This window comes from Alosa sapidissima, chromosome 22 (assembly GCF_018492685.1).
Source record: "Alosa sapidissima isolate fAloSap1 chromosome 22, fAloSap1.pri, whole genome shotgun sequence".
NCBI lineage: Eukaryota > Metazoa > Chordata > Actinopteri > Clupeiformes > Clupeidae > Alosa > Alosa sapidissima.
Genome location: NC_055978.1, coordinates 11,502,353 through 11,517,262, shown reverse-complemented (window position 1 = coordinate 11,517,262; position 14,910 = coordinate 11,502,353). Strand labels below are relative to the sequence as shown.

The following is a 14,910-nucleotide window of genomic DNA, read 5'->3' as shown; positions in this document are numbered from 1 at the left end:
ACACAAACCACAGTCAATGAACGCAAAATGAGAGTAGCCGAATAATAATATATATGTAAAATATACATACATACAGCACACTGCTTGCTACAGTAAGCCTCCTCTACATACTTGCTGCACACTGCCCCCACCTACCCACACACACACTACACACATTCACACACAGTCACTGCTCCACTCCCCTCCCACCCACACACACATCTTCACTGTCATCACTCACATACATCATACATACAGTACTCTGCTTGCAATAGTAAGTCCATTAAGCACATTATTTCATCAGGAAGCTTCTCCAACACACATCCCCAACATACTTACAGCACACTGCCCCCCCCCCCCCCCCCCCCAATACACAGCACATTGTCTCATGACATATTGCACACTGCCCTCTCCCCACATACACAGCACACTATCCCATCTCTCGTCATCCCCCCAACACACACACCAAGACCCCTGGCAGTTGGGTTATCCCCTTGAGCCGTGGATCTGCCCAAGGTTTCTTCCTTAGTAAGGGAGTTTTTCCTTGCCCCTGTTGCTCTTGGGTGCTCCTTGTTGATGCCCCCCCAATCCCAATCCTCCCCCACCTTTCTTATGCAGCCCTTGCCACTTAATCTACTAAACCCCTCTTCTACTGCACTTTCCCCCCCCCCCCATAAATGCACAAATAGGCTGACACCAGACATAATTTCACTGCATTTCTTACATCCAGTAACTATATGCATGTGACAATAAACTTCCTTGTATCCTTGTATATCAACCAGAAACCTGACTCCCATTAGCCCTTTTCCCTCCCCACGTCGATGCTGCTCCATTGGTTTCCACTCAATCAAAGCGATCTGCTTTCCCCTAAAAGGCGGTGGCGGATGTGTACCAAATCAAAGTTCGTCGATGTGCCGGTCTAACGAAGCCTTGCTTGTTAGCGCCTCTGAACAGTTCAGGTTGCTTTTGATCCCAGTGCTCTGCAGCTTATAGACAGTTTTACACCAGAGACCAGGATTGTTGACTTCTGTGACTTTAAAGGTCTCATATGGAGGAATCAGGACCTCTTCCTGATCTGGATTGGTGGAATACTCTGTGATATTGGCACCATGGCATGTGTTGATTTCAAAACACGACACATTTCCAAAACTCTTTGTCACGTTGAGTTTGAGGGAAGAGGATGTGAATGAGCCTAATCGAATCTCTTTGTTCAAAACATATTTTTTAAATGGAACCCCTGTACCACGATACACTGATCTGCATTCAGTTCCATTTTTCCTCTCTCTATCCTTCAGAACTTGTACTGCACGTGTCAACAAAAAGTGAAGAGAATACCACTGATATGTCTGTCCTGTGTATTGAGTTTTCCCACCACGAGTGTCAGTATTGAAAGCTTTATATATCGGTGGATTAAGTAGAGTATACACGTACAAGGCAGTGCAGTAATTAATTCCTCCCAAATTATCTCCTTTCTTATTACTGGAACACCACTGCTGGCCTTCACTCCAAGCTGCGCTGAAGTTCTTTGACCTCTTCAGTTCATCTTTTAGATAAGTATTCTCAACCATGCGTGACATCTTCTCTGTGCATTCCTGGTACTGATCATCAACAGAGTTGTCCGCCATGTCCAATGCGTACTCCTCCTGCAGGAAGAAGACACACGAATAACTCAACACACATATGGTCATTTTATCTTATGCGTAATCATGTTTTTGCAAGTGATCAATGGTGAGGTTACCTTTCCAAAGGTAACTCCAGTTGTCAGGATGAGAACCAGCACAGCAGATTTCATCATTCCGCCTAAATAATGTCAACAAATGCAACAAGATCTTTGAAAAATGTAACTGTAAAGAATAGCTGTATAGAGTTGCATATGGCCTTAGTATGCATGCGCACACATACACACACAAGCACGCACGCACGCATGCACACACACCACAGTCACACATCTCTCTCTCTCTCTCTCTCTCTCTCACACACACACACACCAGTAAGGTGTGAATGCAAGAGGCAGTAAACAGGAAATGATGTGGCGGGGCTGTCACCCTCCACTGAGGGGCCACAGTTGCTGTCTGCCTTCCCCTCATCCTCTCTCTGGGGCCTCACGCACAAAGCTTCCGTTTACGGTCAGACGTATCAAGAGTGAAATGAATGTGGAAATGTTCTCTCCAGAACTATGACGAAACACATCCATTGGGTTATCAATTGATTTACATTGTGCCATCAACTACATAACACTTGTATGCATGTGTGGAACTAATACTAATTTAATGAACTGGGTAAATATCATGTCAGATTATCAGTCTAGTCAAAATTTAGGCTAGAATATCCTTTCTGCGATGTAACGAAAGACACCTGCTGAAATGAAATACTTCTCCTAAAAAGAAGGCACAGGTGTATAAAAAATGCACCTTAATGGCGTATGTGAAAATATGGTTAATTCTGTCAGAAATCCAACATTACTAACTGGAGCATATCTGGAGATTCTAGCCAGCTCCTCTTTGTCTGCAAGTTCTCAGTATATGGATTTGTTTTATATGTTATATTACGTAAAAGTGAAAAATTAGTTTTCTAAAGACCAGTACACATGACTTACCTGTATGGAGGCAAGGTAGGACAACAGACGAGGAGATCAGAAAAAAACAGACTCAATGTGTAAAGTCAAGTGACTTATAAACTGCTGCACCGAGATCAGGAGAACTGACTGACTGTAAACTGACCTTTTTACTGCTGCATCATGACAGTTTCTGGTCAGGAACAGGAAGCAAAATATTTTCTCATGCTGTGAATTAGATGTGAAACCGTTGTATTGTGAGATAACATGTTGTGGGGGTGGTGAAGTGTGTGTGTGTGTGCGTGTGCGTGTGTGCGTGCGTGTATGTGTGTGTGTGTGTGTGTGGGTGTGTATGTGTGTGTGTGTGTGTGTGGGTATGTGGGGGGGGGGGCTGCATTGTGAGTAGTTGTAATTAGACAATCTTTGGTTTCACGTTCCTCTCTGTGTATGCAAATGTGCGTGTATGCGTGTCATAGCACATTTAATTTATTACATTACATTACATTACATTACAGTACATTACATTACATTACATTTGGCTGACGCACTTTCAAGTGACTTACAACATGGTAAACAGTTTACAGCTTTTAAAAACAATTCTCCGAACAATAATAGAACAATTTAAAACAATTTAAAAGGTAGAGTACAATAAGAAAAGGTGCAACAGTGAGTGCTGTTTTTATACAGTCAGGTGTCAGTTCTAGTCAGGAGATAAGTATAAGTATAAGTATATATACTTTTTTGATCCCGTGAGGGAAATTTGGTCTCTGCATTTAACCCAATCGGTGAATTAGTGAAACACAAACAGCACAAAGTGAGGTGAAGCACACACTAATCCCGGGGCAGTGAGCTGCCTGCTTCAACGGCGGCGCTCGGGGAGCAGTGAGGGGTTAGGTGCCAAGGGCACTTCAGCCGCGGCCCACTGGTCGGGGCTCGAACCGGCAACCCTCCGGTTACAAGTCCAGAGTGCTAACCAGTGGGCCACGGCTGCCCCAAATATAAGATAAGTGCTAGAATTAGCAAGGCTAGTTGTAAGTATAGTGCTTACAACTTAAAGAGATTTAAAAAGAAAAGATACACACCAAAGCAAGCAAGCCAAAACAAACAAACAAAAACATAAGATAAAGATTGCAGTCCCGAAAACATAAGATAAAGATTGCAGTCCCAAAACATAAGATAAAGATTGCAGTCTCAAAAAACATAAGATGAAGATTGCCGTACCAAAACAAGATAAAGATTGCAGGCCCAAATCAGACAGTAAATTAGGAGGAATGTGATGACATGTATAATAAAGGAGGAGAATCGTGTACTGCCTAAAAAAATACAATATAAGACAAACTTAATTTCTGTATGGGAAATAACACTGCTAATCACCCATGCTAAGAGTTGCCATCTCCCAGAGCAAAGGACAGACAGACTGACCAGTCTATACATGAACACACTGATACATGAAACATTATCACAAACATTAACTACTCATCACCCAGTCTAAATGATACTACACTGCATGTTACAGACTATCAGAAAAATACAGATCATCCAGGTACCTTTATGTTCTGGATTATCAGAAAGGTGAATGATTAGGCCTTTCATATTTTGACCTCCATATTTTTAAGATTTGAAATAAACTGAGTGGTTAAAATGTTGGTAAAAGGAAATGATCAGCATAGTATTTCAGAGTAAGAAAATAATGAAATCATGACTGGCAACACATATGTGTGATAAATCAGAGATTTGCCTGAAGCCTGATTTGACACCCCAGAACAGTTCAGGTTGCTTTTGATCCCAGTGCTCTGCAGCTTATACACAGTGTTGCACCACAGGCCAGGATTGTTTCTTTTCTCTGAGACTTGAGAGACGTTAAACGTCTCATATGGAGGAATCAGTACCTCTTCCTGATCTGGATTGGCAGAATACTCTGTGATGTTGGCACCATGGCATGTGTTGATTTCAAAACACGACACATTTCCAAAACTCTTTGTCACGTTGAGTTTGAGGGAAGAGGATGTGAATGAGCCTAATCGAATCTCTTTGTTCAAAACATCTTTTTTAAATGGAACCCCTGTACCACGATACACTGATCTGCATTCAGTTCCATTTTCCCTCTCTCTATCCTTCAGAACTTGTACTGCACGTGTCAACAAAAAGTGAAGAGAATACCACTGATATGTCTGTCCTGTGTATTGAGTTTTCCCACCACGAGTGTCAGTATTGAAAGCTTTATATATCGGTGGGTCAAGTAGAGTATACACGTACAAGGCAGTGCAGTAATTAATTCCTCCCAAATTATCTCCTTTCTTATTACTGGAACACCACTGCTGGCCTTCACTCCAAGCTGCACTGAAGTTCTTTGTTCTCTCAAGTTCCTTTTTTAGATATGTATTCTCTACCAAGTGTGACATATTTGTTGTGCAGCCCTGGTACTGATCATCAACTGACATCTCCATCGTGTCCAATGGATACTCCACCTGCAGCAACAAGACCCAAGTAACCCAACACACATATGATTAACTCATGAATACAACCATATTGATACGTAATCATTTTTTTGTGTGTGATTAGAGGTGAGATTACCTCTCCAACGCCAGCTCCAGGTGTCAGAATGAGAATGAGAATGAGAAAAGCAGAGTTCATCATTCTGCCTAAATGATGTCAACAAACGCAACAAGATGTTTAAAAACAAGCACACAGCTGATAACGTCATACTTGTAACGGCATACTGTAATGTACTGTAGCTGTAACTGTATAGAGCAGCTGTATAGAATTACATATGGCCTTAGCGTGCATGCACACACACACACACACACACACACACACACACACACACACACACACACAAACACGCACAAACACATGCACACACACACACACACACACACACACACTCACATATATACACACAATAGTAAGGTGTGAATACAAGAGGCAGTAAACTGGAAATGACACTTCCTATCACAATAAGCTTTATTTGTAATAAGCTTGATTTGTATAGCAAATCTGTATTTATATACAGAATGCAGCTGAAAGTACTTTACATTTGGAACGTGTAAGACAATAATAAAGAGGAGTCAGTCATTATCAGTCATTTCCCTTCATTGCTGTGGCCGTTTATGATCCATATGATTTATGATCCATATGATACTTAGCATATATATATATATATATATATATATATATATATATAACAAATCCTTAGGCTAACAAATGCTTAGGCCTGTTGATGTGGACTCTATGGGTTAGCGCCTTAGTTTGTTCTCACAGTTGCTCTCTGCCTTTCCCTTAAAAAGTAGTCTACAAGATAAGATGAGTTAACTAAAGGCTTTCTTATACAGGTATGTTTTCAGATCTTTTTAAAAAATATTTACTGAACTCGCCTGCTTGATGTACAGAGGCAGGGTGTTCCATAGTTTTGGGGCATAATGGATAAAAGCAGCTTCTCCACTTCCAAACAGGGAGCCAGTGCAGTTCAGTCAACACAGGGGTGATGTGTTCTCTCTTCTTGGTCTTAGTTAGAAGTCTAGCCGCAGAGTTCTGTATGAGTGCCAATTTCTTTATATGTTTTTATATGTCCATCTTGTTGAGTTAAAAAGGGCCGCACTTTGGCAAATTTTCTCAGGTGGGAATAGGCTGTCTGAGTAACTTTACTGATATGGGGCTTAAAACTTAATTCTGCATCTAAGATGACACCGACTGGCTTGTTAGTTTTGGTTTGACCGTGTGCCAAGTTCCCCAGATTACTAAGAACAAAAGAACAATGTCTCGCTTTGGTTTTGGTCCAACCAAAAGTACCTCTGTTTTGTCATCATTTAGTTTAATTAATTTTTGTTGTGTAACGTCACTTCTGTTGAGCTAGCTCTCCCTCCCGTGCAATTGAAACTCTCCTAAACGCGCATCTCGTGGGTGATTGGCTGGAACAATTTGTTATGTTTTTATGGTCCAGGCTGGACCAAGTTGTTTTTGTTGCCGTTTTTTGAGCCTGGGCCGTCCACGGAGACCACATTTGTTTACGGTGTATTCAGGTCACAGGCAGCTAGCGGATGGTGAGGTGATGTTTGCTGTATGTGACAAAAATGTTTAAGCCTAGAAAGACCAGAGACATTGTATAAAAAGAGAAAGATCATAAAATAGATTAAAGCCATAAAGCAAAGGTATAAAACAAATTAAAAGAACCCTGAGTGCAAGTAAAATAGATGCTCAGATCTCTTGGATTTTGTGAGAACCCTAGCTGCAGCGTTTTTGTCTCACTTAAAGCTGTTTTGAGAAGCAAAATGCTGGATCCCATCCTCCCAAAATGCTGCTAGGATGGTATCAGAATCATAAGTTGGTAAAATTGCACTTAAAATGTGAAGGGTTTTCCCAGATCGCATCACATATTTTACATTACATCATAGTAAAAAATGTCTCTATATACTGTATTATATATGAATTTTATGGGGTGGCTTACCTGTATGGAGGCACAGTAGAACAGCAGATGAGGAGGAGAGATGAGGAGGAGATTTCTACTAGTGCAGCCTACTGTTCTAGTGCAGCCTACTGTTCTAGTGAGTCTTGTAAACGGCTGCATCGTCTCTCAGGTCATGAACAGGAAACAAACTATTTTCCCACGCTTGTTGTTGCATTGTGAGATGATTTCATTTTCCTCTCTGCAACTATTCAGTGTGAGAACATGTTTTGTAGTGTAGTGAAGTACACACACACACACACACACACACACACACACACACACATGCATATACAGATAGTGAGAGGTATGTGTGTGTGTGTGTGTGTATTAGATTAGATTAGATTAGATTAAACTTTATTGTCATTGTGCAGAGTACAAGTACAAAGACATCCTGTTACAGGCTCCCCACTACCTACTGAATAACAGCTGCACACCTGTAGTATCATTTATCAAGGTGTGCAGGCTCCCCACTACCTACTGAATAACAGCTGCACCTTGTAGTATAATTTATCAAGGTGTGCAAGCTCCCCACTACCTACTGCATAACAGTCTGAAATAAAGCTATGACACACAGACTGGCCACCCAGAGAGACTGATCTGCCAGATGCAAGGGGAGAGATTGGGCAGATACTGTTGTTGTTGTTGTTGGTATTGTTGCTACGGCACAGTTCAGGTCACTTCTGGTTCCAGTGCTGTTCAGCACATACACAGTGTCACACCAGAGGTCAGGATATTTTGTTTTCTCTAAGACATCAGTGACGATGAACTTCTCATATGGAGGAATTAATACCTCTTCCTCGTAATAATATTTGGAATAGTTCTGCATTGCAGCACCATAGCACGTAGTGATATTAAAACAAGATTTTGTTCCAAATTTCCGTGCTTCGTCAAGAACAAAAGAAGAGGATGCAAATGAGCCAAATCGGACCACTTTGTCTAGAACATTTATTTTATCAAAAGTGAGGTTCGTACCACGATATGTTATTTTGCAGTTATTTTGTTTTCCTGTTAGAATCTGGACAGCCTCTGTCAAGTAAAACTGGAGTGAGTACCATTCATAAGTCCCGGTAGTGTAGTTGTGTTTACCTTTACGATCAGCCTGATTGAAATCAGCATATACATCATTATCAGTGTACACATACAGAGCAATGCAATGGTTCCTTGACAAGACATCGTTGTCACAATAAGAGAGATTTGTTTCTATGTTTCTCCATGCTTTACCAAAGACTGTCGTGTTTTGAAGTTCACGTGGAAGAAATTCAGTCTTCACCAATTCTGCCATGTTGTCCCTACAACCCTGGTATTGGTCATCAACCGAATCCACCGCCATATCCAGTGGAAGTGCCTGTCCTTCGACTGCTTGTCTTTCATCCTGAAGCAACAGTACATCATCGGCCCTTATTAGAGACTTGGTTATCTGAGACATGAATGAAAAGACGGTGATGTGCCCAAGTGTGCTATACTATGGCAACACAGTTTACCTGTCCAAGGGCAACTCCAGCTGTGAAGATAAGAATCAGTGCAGGTGAGGCCATCTTCACCATCATCATCCTCGTTGTCTTCGCTTCTCTGCAGCATGTCCAGGATCATGTTTGCAAAAATTATCTTGTAAGATTTTGCAGGTTCAATTTCAATTTAAATGAAAAAAAAGAAGTTTTTTTTTAAAGGCACCTTTAAGAGTTTTTTTTTACCTTAACATTACGTTTCCAAAATAATTTTCATGGCACATAACTTGACAAACGGCACTTCTGCCATTGTGTTAGCGGCCCTCTAGAGGCGATTACCGGCCTAGCAACTTTCTGTCTTTGGGTAGGAACATAGCCCCAACTGTAGGGGGACGCCAAGAGTGAATCATCTTACAGTTTTAATCAGTTGCTTTAGTGCATTTCTCAAATCATAATAATCATTTGCACAACAGTTAGTGCATTTCACAAAACAATAAGTGCAAACTGCACTACATAGTGGATAAAATGCGAAAGCACATATCTTGCTCAAAATGCTTAGTTTATGCCTGAAAAGCAAATATTAATGAAACATCAGTACAATCAAAATGACAAGTCATGATGCCATCGTTTATGTTAAGATAGTCAAAACAGTTTTGTCTTCTTGTCAATGTGACAGTATACTCTGTAAGTATCTTCTAATGAACAATGTGCAATGTTACATTATACATTCATGTATGTGGAGGGGGTTGAATGCAAGACAGTGGATAACACACATGGAATCTGGGCAAGATTTTTGAGTGTTCACACTACTTCTGAAGAAGTCTGACCTGGTCACTTGACCCCCCCCCCCAAAAAAAAAAAAAATCAGATTTGGGCCACTTTTGCCTGCAGTCTTAACGTAGCCTAAAGCATTAGGTACGGTGATTATCATGATAATCATGATGATTATATTTTCTGCCTATGAACTAATGTGCATTCCTGATGGTCCATGCAATTAAGAAATAACGAAATGCATAAATTTGAATTAAGTCATACATGAATTCATGATAATTCATGTACCCTTACCATAAAGTAAGAGAAAATGGTAACCAACAGCAATAGAATTAGTACATCCAAAAAGAATCCTGTACATCCTGAAAATACACACAAATCTTACCTGGAGGAGACATACAGCAAGTTACAGTACCTTCGTCAGTGTGGAGGTATTATTTTATACTGTCGCAAAAGGAAGGGGAGGTACAAGACCTTCCTTCTAGTTTTGCTGATCTATTGAATGCCCACTCAATGCACAGACAAGGAAATGAAACATAAATACACACCACACACAAAAAGGGGCAGCCCCTGCATGCTATGTCAGACGTTGACTTAACAGTGCGTTCAGAAATTATTAAGATCCCTTCAAGTGCCATTGCCATTTCTTATTTTGTTACGCTGCAGCTGAAATGTTAAAATGTATTAGAAGTAAAAGGTAAACACTGGTAAAATACAAATAGTTACGTATATTTATACTTAAACAAAATGTAATATTTATAGTCTGCACACTGGGTTGTCTTCAGCCACGCCATTCCACACTGTGGTCAACGTAATGATATGTTATTTCCTTGGTGGACATCTTACTGGATTGGTTGAAAAGATTAATTGTTTAAATGTTTATTTATTCCGATTTGGACCTGGAGCATTATGTGTAACATATATATATATATATATATATATATATATGTTACACATAATATATATATATATATATATATATATATATATATATATATATATATATATATATATATATATATATATATGTTTTTTGTATTTTGTATTTATGTTTTACACACACACACACACACACACACACACACACACACACACACACACACACACACACACACCAGGAAATGAAACATGAATCATCAACTCAAAAGGAAAACTCAGGTTCTCTCCCAAATCAAACATTACACAATTGTTAACACACAGAAAGGAGAAAGGGGTGACCCTTGCATGCTACATGATCCTTTTGAAAAACATTATTGACCAGACGTTGGGTAACCTTGACAGTGCTTCAGGAAGAACTAAAACCAAAATTAAACATCAACTCAAATAAGGAAGCGCAGGTACTTTCCCCAATTTCCCCCAAGTCTTTCCTGTGTATTGTGTTAATCATGTACATAATCATGTTTTTAAAGTCATCGGTGGTGTGGTTACCTGTCCAAAGGCAAGTCCAGTTGTCAGGATGAAAATCAGTTCAGCAAAGTTCATCATTCTGCCTAAATGATCAACAAATCCAATAAGATGTTTTTAAAACAAACACACAGTAGCTGTCTTTTAAAACTGCTGTATAGAAATACGCATGGCCTTAGCACACACACACTGGCACATTCACACACACACAAACCATCTAGATGTGAATACAAGTGGCAATAAACAAGATGATGTGGTGGACACTTCCTGTCACCCTCCACAGACGAGCCTCACTCCAGAACATCTATTGAGTTATCGATTCTTATCACACATTTCTTCAGAAAATTCTAAAAAAACGATGTTTTTTCATACTTTAAAATAACATTTGATAAATTAACCTTACATTTTTCAGTAGCCATAGGTGTGTAGATTTGAACAAAATCTGGTTTGGTTCTTACCGGGGTATTTACTACCTGAACTATCCGGAGGTTAGTGCTGGCCTGGTATAGCTCTTCGAGTCTGTCACAGCCATGCCAGGTTCTGCCTCAGCCACACCCACTCCTCAATCGCCGGCAACCACTCAATCATTCTCCCCTGAGTACTGATTACCCACACCTGTGGGTAATCACACTGAAACACTTTTTAAGCAGCTGAGACCTTGGCTACCTGTCTGTCCTCGTCGCTGTTCCAGAGACTCAGATCTGTACCCTTGGCCGTCACACAGTGCTCTCTACCCTTGATCCTGGACTTTTCTCTCCCTAAGTTAAGTCAGTTCCTCTGTGCGTTTGAACATTCTTCAAGGACTCTCTTTGGATTTCCGTTTATGCTGTTTCTGGATCTTCTGTGTTTTTGGAGGCTTCTCATTTACCTTGTTCATTTTGGGATTGATCTTCTGTGAGTTTTGACTGAGACACGTATTCTGCTAATAAATACAGCTTTGATGCTTGAACTGATCCTGTTGACCTGAGTCTGTGGGTATCCTGACAGAGTCACGGTAAAATGTAATTTTTGGTACTAATTTAGATACACTTATGGTGTGGGTACTTACGTTTCTTTAGGAATCCGCCGTCTTGGTTTGTGTAGAAATGAATAGTAAGTGACACATACACGTAAGAGGATGGAAACACAGGGCTGGTGGTAATACGGGGCGATCCGATATCAAATTGATTTATTTTGTGCCATCAACCACAGCAAGACTCAAATGTGTATGCACAGTGGAACTAATACTAATGTAGAGGAAGAGTGAGAGCTGGTAGAGGAGTTCATGGCAGTTCAAACATTTTTCTGCAATTTTCTTTCGTTTACTGTTTTTTTTTTGTGAGCATATTTTTGTTCACTCCGATGTAAATATATCTGTTGTGCATATGTTGCACTATAGCCTGGGTTTTTTTAATTTTATTCACGCTTCTAGGCAGCTTGGATTCCATGGACTTCGATCTGTTTCGACCTCACTCTGACCGTCACTACGGTCTAAAAAAGGAATGATCACCTTCGTTCTGCCTATCACCGAGACCATATGTCAACAAAGTCATGCCCATGACCTCCGGAAGCAGAACGACTCGAGCTTGTAAATAGCGGAGATTGCTCCCGGTTCAGTCTCTCACCTTGATCGCCTCATCTGAGACCTGTGAGACGTGAGTATGTACTTTCACTGCTTTCTTGCTTGACTGTGTTTGTTAGTCTGCATGTGGCTGTAACCTGTGTTTTTTTTCAGGAAAACTTCGTTTAACTTTGTTTAACTTGTTGACGTCTCTCCTGAGTTCACCCCATACCGCACGGCGGAGGGGCTAGCCCCCCTCCAGGTCCGGGGCCTAAAGATCCTACCGTACCTGGATGACTGGCTAATTTGTGCCTCATCTCAGGTGCAGGTGGTGCACGACACCGAAGCAGTTCTGACCCATATCCAGGCCCTGGGTTTCACGGTCAACTGGAAAAAGAGCAACTTGCAGCCCCGCCAGCAGGCGGATTTCCTTGGTGTCCTCCTCGACTCGGTCAGCATGACGGCGTCTCTCACTCCACGGAGGGCAGACAGCTTGACCGAGGCTCTGACAGGCTTTCGGCTGGGCAGACTGGTCACCGCCCACAAAGTCCAGAGGCTGTTTGGCTTAATGGCCGCGGCAGCTGCGGTACTGCCAGGCCCCCTGCAGTGTTGGTTCAATGCCTTTCAGCTCCACCCGAGAGACGACAGGCATGTGAAGTTGCGGGTGTCTCCTGCTTGCATCCGAGCCCTGCGTCCTTGGACGGAACGGAGGTTCTTACTCCAGGGTGTTCCACTGGGGGGCCTTCCTCACAAGAGGCAAGTCATCTCGACAGACGCTTCTCTGACAGGCTGGGGAGCTGTCTGGGAAGGGCTGTCAGCGAGGGGCGTGTGGCCTCCCTCCTGGACGTCAGAGCACATCAACGTCCTCGAGCTGAAGGCCATCCATCTCGCCCTGCAGAGGTTCCTGCCAGGGTTGCGAAGCCAACATGTTCTGGTGAGGTCAGACAGCACCTCGGCGGTGTATCATGTCAATCACCAAGGCGGCACGAGGTCCTGGCGGTGCCTCCAGGTGGCGGAGGAGTTGCTGTCATGGGCATGGCCGCGTCTGGCTTCAGTGAGGGCAGTACACGTTCCAAGTGTGGAGAACAGGGCGGCCGACATTATCTCCAGGACCGGGCCACTCCCGGGGGAATGGAGATTGAACCCAGAGGTGGTCAGCCAGGTCTGGGCTCAGTATGGGACTGCACAAGTGGACCTGTTTGCGTCGGCGGAAACGACTCACTGCCCTGAGTGGTACTCTCTCGTGGGACAGGGAGGCAGTTTGGGCCTGGATGCTCTGTCACAAGACTGGCCGACAGGCTTGTTGTACGCTTTTCCTCCATCCCCACACACAAGGCCAGAGTGATGGCAAATAATCGTTCCTGCCTCAAAACCCAGATTGCTGCTAAAAAGGTGTGGTCTAGAATCATTTTGGATTGGTAGGTATTATATGAATCAATTTGAGAGCTGTGATGGCAAATAAAGATGTTTCTAGTGATTGTTTAAAAAGGGTATGAATAATTTTGGACATGCCATTTTTCATAAAAATGTAAAAAAAATGATAAAAATGCTTATTTTTTGATTCCATGTTTCTACCACATTATCTACCTTTTGGGATGTGACAGTGTCATGTTCAGTCAGAACAAACATATTGGTCAAGAGAAAATCAACATCAAATTAATATTTGCCAGGGGTATGAATAATTTTGTTCTTAAGTGTAGTTCCCCAAGGAACACGAGCCCCATAGAAATGGTTAGTCTATTCCTGTTTGGGACAGGGGAAAGTGTGATTTGAGCAGAGGAAGCTAAAGGAATACAAAATGATTGTCTGTATTGCAATGTAATTATTATTTAATTATAGGGAAATTCTAATGTTATTATTAGTAGTCGTCCTGAAATGTATGCTGAACTATATTTCAATGTGTCTGTGATAGATAGAATATCTGCAGGTTGTACAGTATACGGAGTGTTGGATTTGAGAATTTAGAATTTGTGCTATAGAATTAAGAAACCTGTGGGTTTATTTTTGTTTTTTGTGCAAAAGTAATTTTTGTTGGCAGTGTGTGCCAGATCACATATTTTTTATAGCACTCTGAATAAATCTGCACTTTTCGCCACAATCCACATTCGCTGTTTGCTGTGTCTTCACCCCATCACCACCCAACCTCAGTGTGTCCTTGTCGCCACCATCCTGTGTGGACATGGGCTGCCACATAGATATTAGAAAGCTAGATACCACATTGGACTCCTGAACGTACATAAATAGCGCTGCCATATTGGTGGGGGCAGCATGTTTACTGTCTATGGGGGAGTGACAGCAACACTTGCCGCAATCAGAGACACCCGTTTTATTTCCAGTCAGAGTCACGTGTTTCTCCATTGGCCTCCAGTTATTGTTGTCCCCACCAACATGGCGGCCGCGTTTACGATGCCACCTAATAGAACTCGACAGTCAATGTGGTATCTAGCTTTCTAATATCTATGGGCTGCCAGGCCCATTCTGCCCAACAACCGAGAGCATGAGCTGTACTTTCACTGTTCAACACTAGAGGGCAGTATCATCATCCTGGTTTCATTAGCTTCTGGGAGACCATCCTAACACCAAAGATGTCATTTGAGTGGAAACCACCGTCACCATTCCTCCTGAGGTCCAGTTTTGACTATAGTTTGATTTAGAAACCCTTTCAAAAAACATCTCATCTCACATAGAGGTTAAATGTAAAGACCAAAGATTGTTTGGAGGAAAAAGACCACATTATACGGTGTGCCTGGATAGAGATGTGAGATCATGTGAG

General features: G+C 41.8%; 4 protein-coding genes across 6 annotated transcripts; 1 reads left to right on the top strand and 3 right to left on the bottom strand.

Moving 5' to 3' along the window:
• Nucleotides 1–686: 686 nt before the first annotated feature.
• Nucleotides 687–2,820, bottom strand: LOC121696992 (GPI-linked NAD(P)(+)--arginine ADP-ribosyltransferase 1-like). 2 transcript variants are annotated; one of them, XM_042078227.1, is made up of 4 exons: nt 2,576–2,820; nt 1,968–2,153; nt 1,718–1,779; nt 687–1,622 (listed from the first exon to the last, which is right to left on the bottom strand). In XM_042078227.1, the coding sequence occupies exons 3-4, from the start codon at nt 1,772–1,774 to the stop codon at nt 876–878; spliced, it is 804 nt and encodes a 267-aa protein (XP_041934161.1). In that variant the 5' UTR covers nt 1,775–1,779; nt 1,968–2,153; nt 2,576–2,820; the 3' UTR covers nt 687–875. The 2 variants fall into 2 exon arrangements, with proteins under 2 accessions (XP_041934161.1, XP_041934159.1); XM_042078225.1 differs by lacking the exon at nt 1,968–2,153.
• A 1,215-nt stretch (nt 2,821–4,035) lies between these two features.
• Nucleotides 4,036–7,059, bottom strand: LOC121696991 (GPI-linked NAD(P)(+)--arginine ADP-ribosyltransferase 1-like). The gene is made up of 3 exons (XM_042078224.1): nt 6,978–7,059; nt 5,108–5,175; nt 4,036–5,001 (listed from the first exon to the last, which is right to left on the bottom strand). The coding sequence occupies exons 2-3, from the start codon at nt 5,168–5,170 to the stop codon at nt 4,195–4,197; spliced, it is 870 nt and encodes a 289-aa protein (XP_041934158.1). The 5' UTR covers nt 5,171–5,175; nt 6,978–7,059; the 3' UTR covers nt 4,036–4,194.
• A 453-nt stretch (nt 7,060–7,512) lies between these two features.
• LOC121697339 (ecto-ADP-ribosyltransferase 5-like) lies at nt 7,513–10,683 on the bottom strand. Its single transcript, XM_042078831.1, has 3 exons — nt 10,622–10,683; nt 8,459–8,546; nt 7,513–8,349 (listed from the first exon to the last, which is right to left on the bottom strand). Exons 2-3 carry the CDS (start codon nt 8,525–8,527, stop codon nt 7,513–7,515), a joined length of 906 nt encoding a protein of 301 aa, XP_041934765.1. The 5' UTR covers nt 8,528–8,546; nt 10,622–10,683.
• Nucleotides 10,684–12,077: 1,394 nt separating this feature from the next.
• On the top strand, nt 12,078–13,662 carry LOC121696989. Of its 2 annotated transcripts, none has more exons than XM_042078223.1 (2): nt 12,078–12,231; nt 12,466–13,662. In XM_042078223.1, the coding sequence occupies exon 2, from the start codon at nt 12,595–12,597 to the stop codon at nt 13,480–13,482; it is 888 nt and encodes a 295-aa protein (XP_041934157.1). In that variant the 5' UTR covers nt 12,078–12,231; nt 12,466–12,594; the 3' UTR covers nt 13,483–13,662. The 2 variants fall into 2 exon arrangements, with proteins under 2 accessions (XP_041934157.1, XP_041934156.1); XM_042078222.1 differs by having other exon boundaries at nt 12,312–13,662.
• The last annotated feature ends 1,248 nt before the right edge of the window (nt 13,663–14,910 follow it).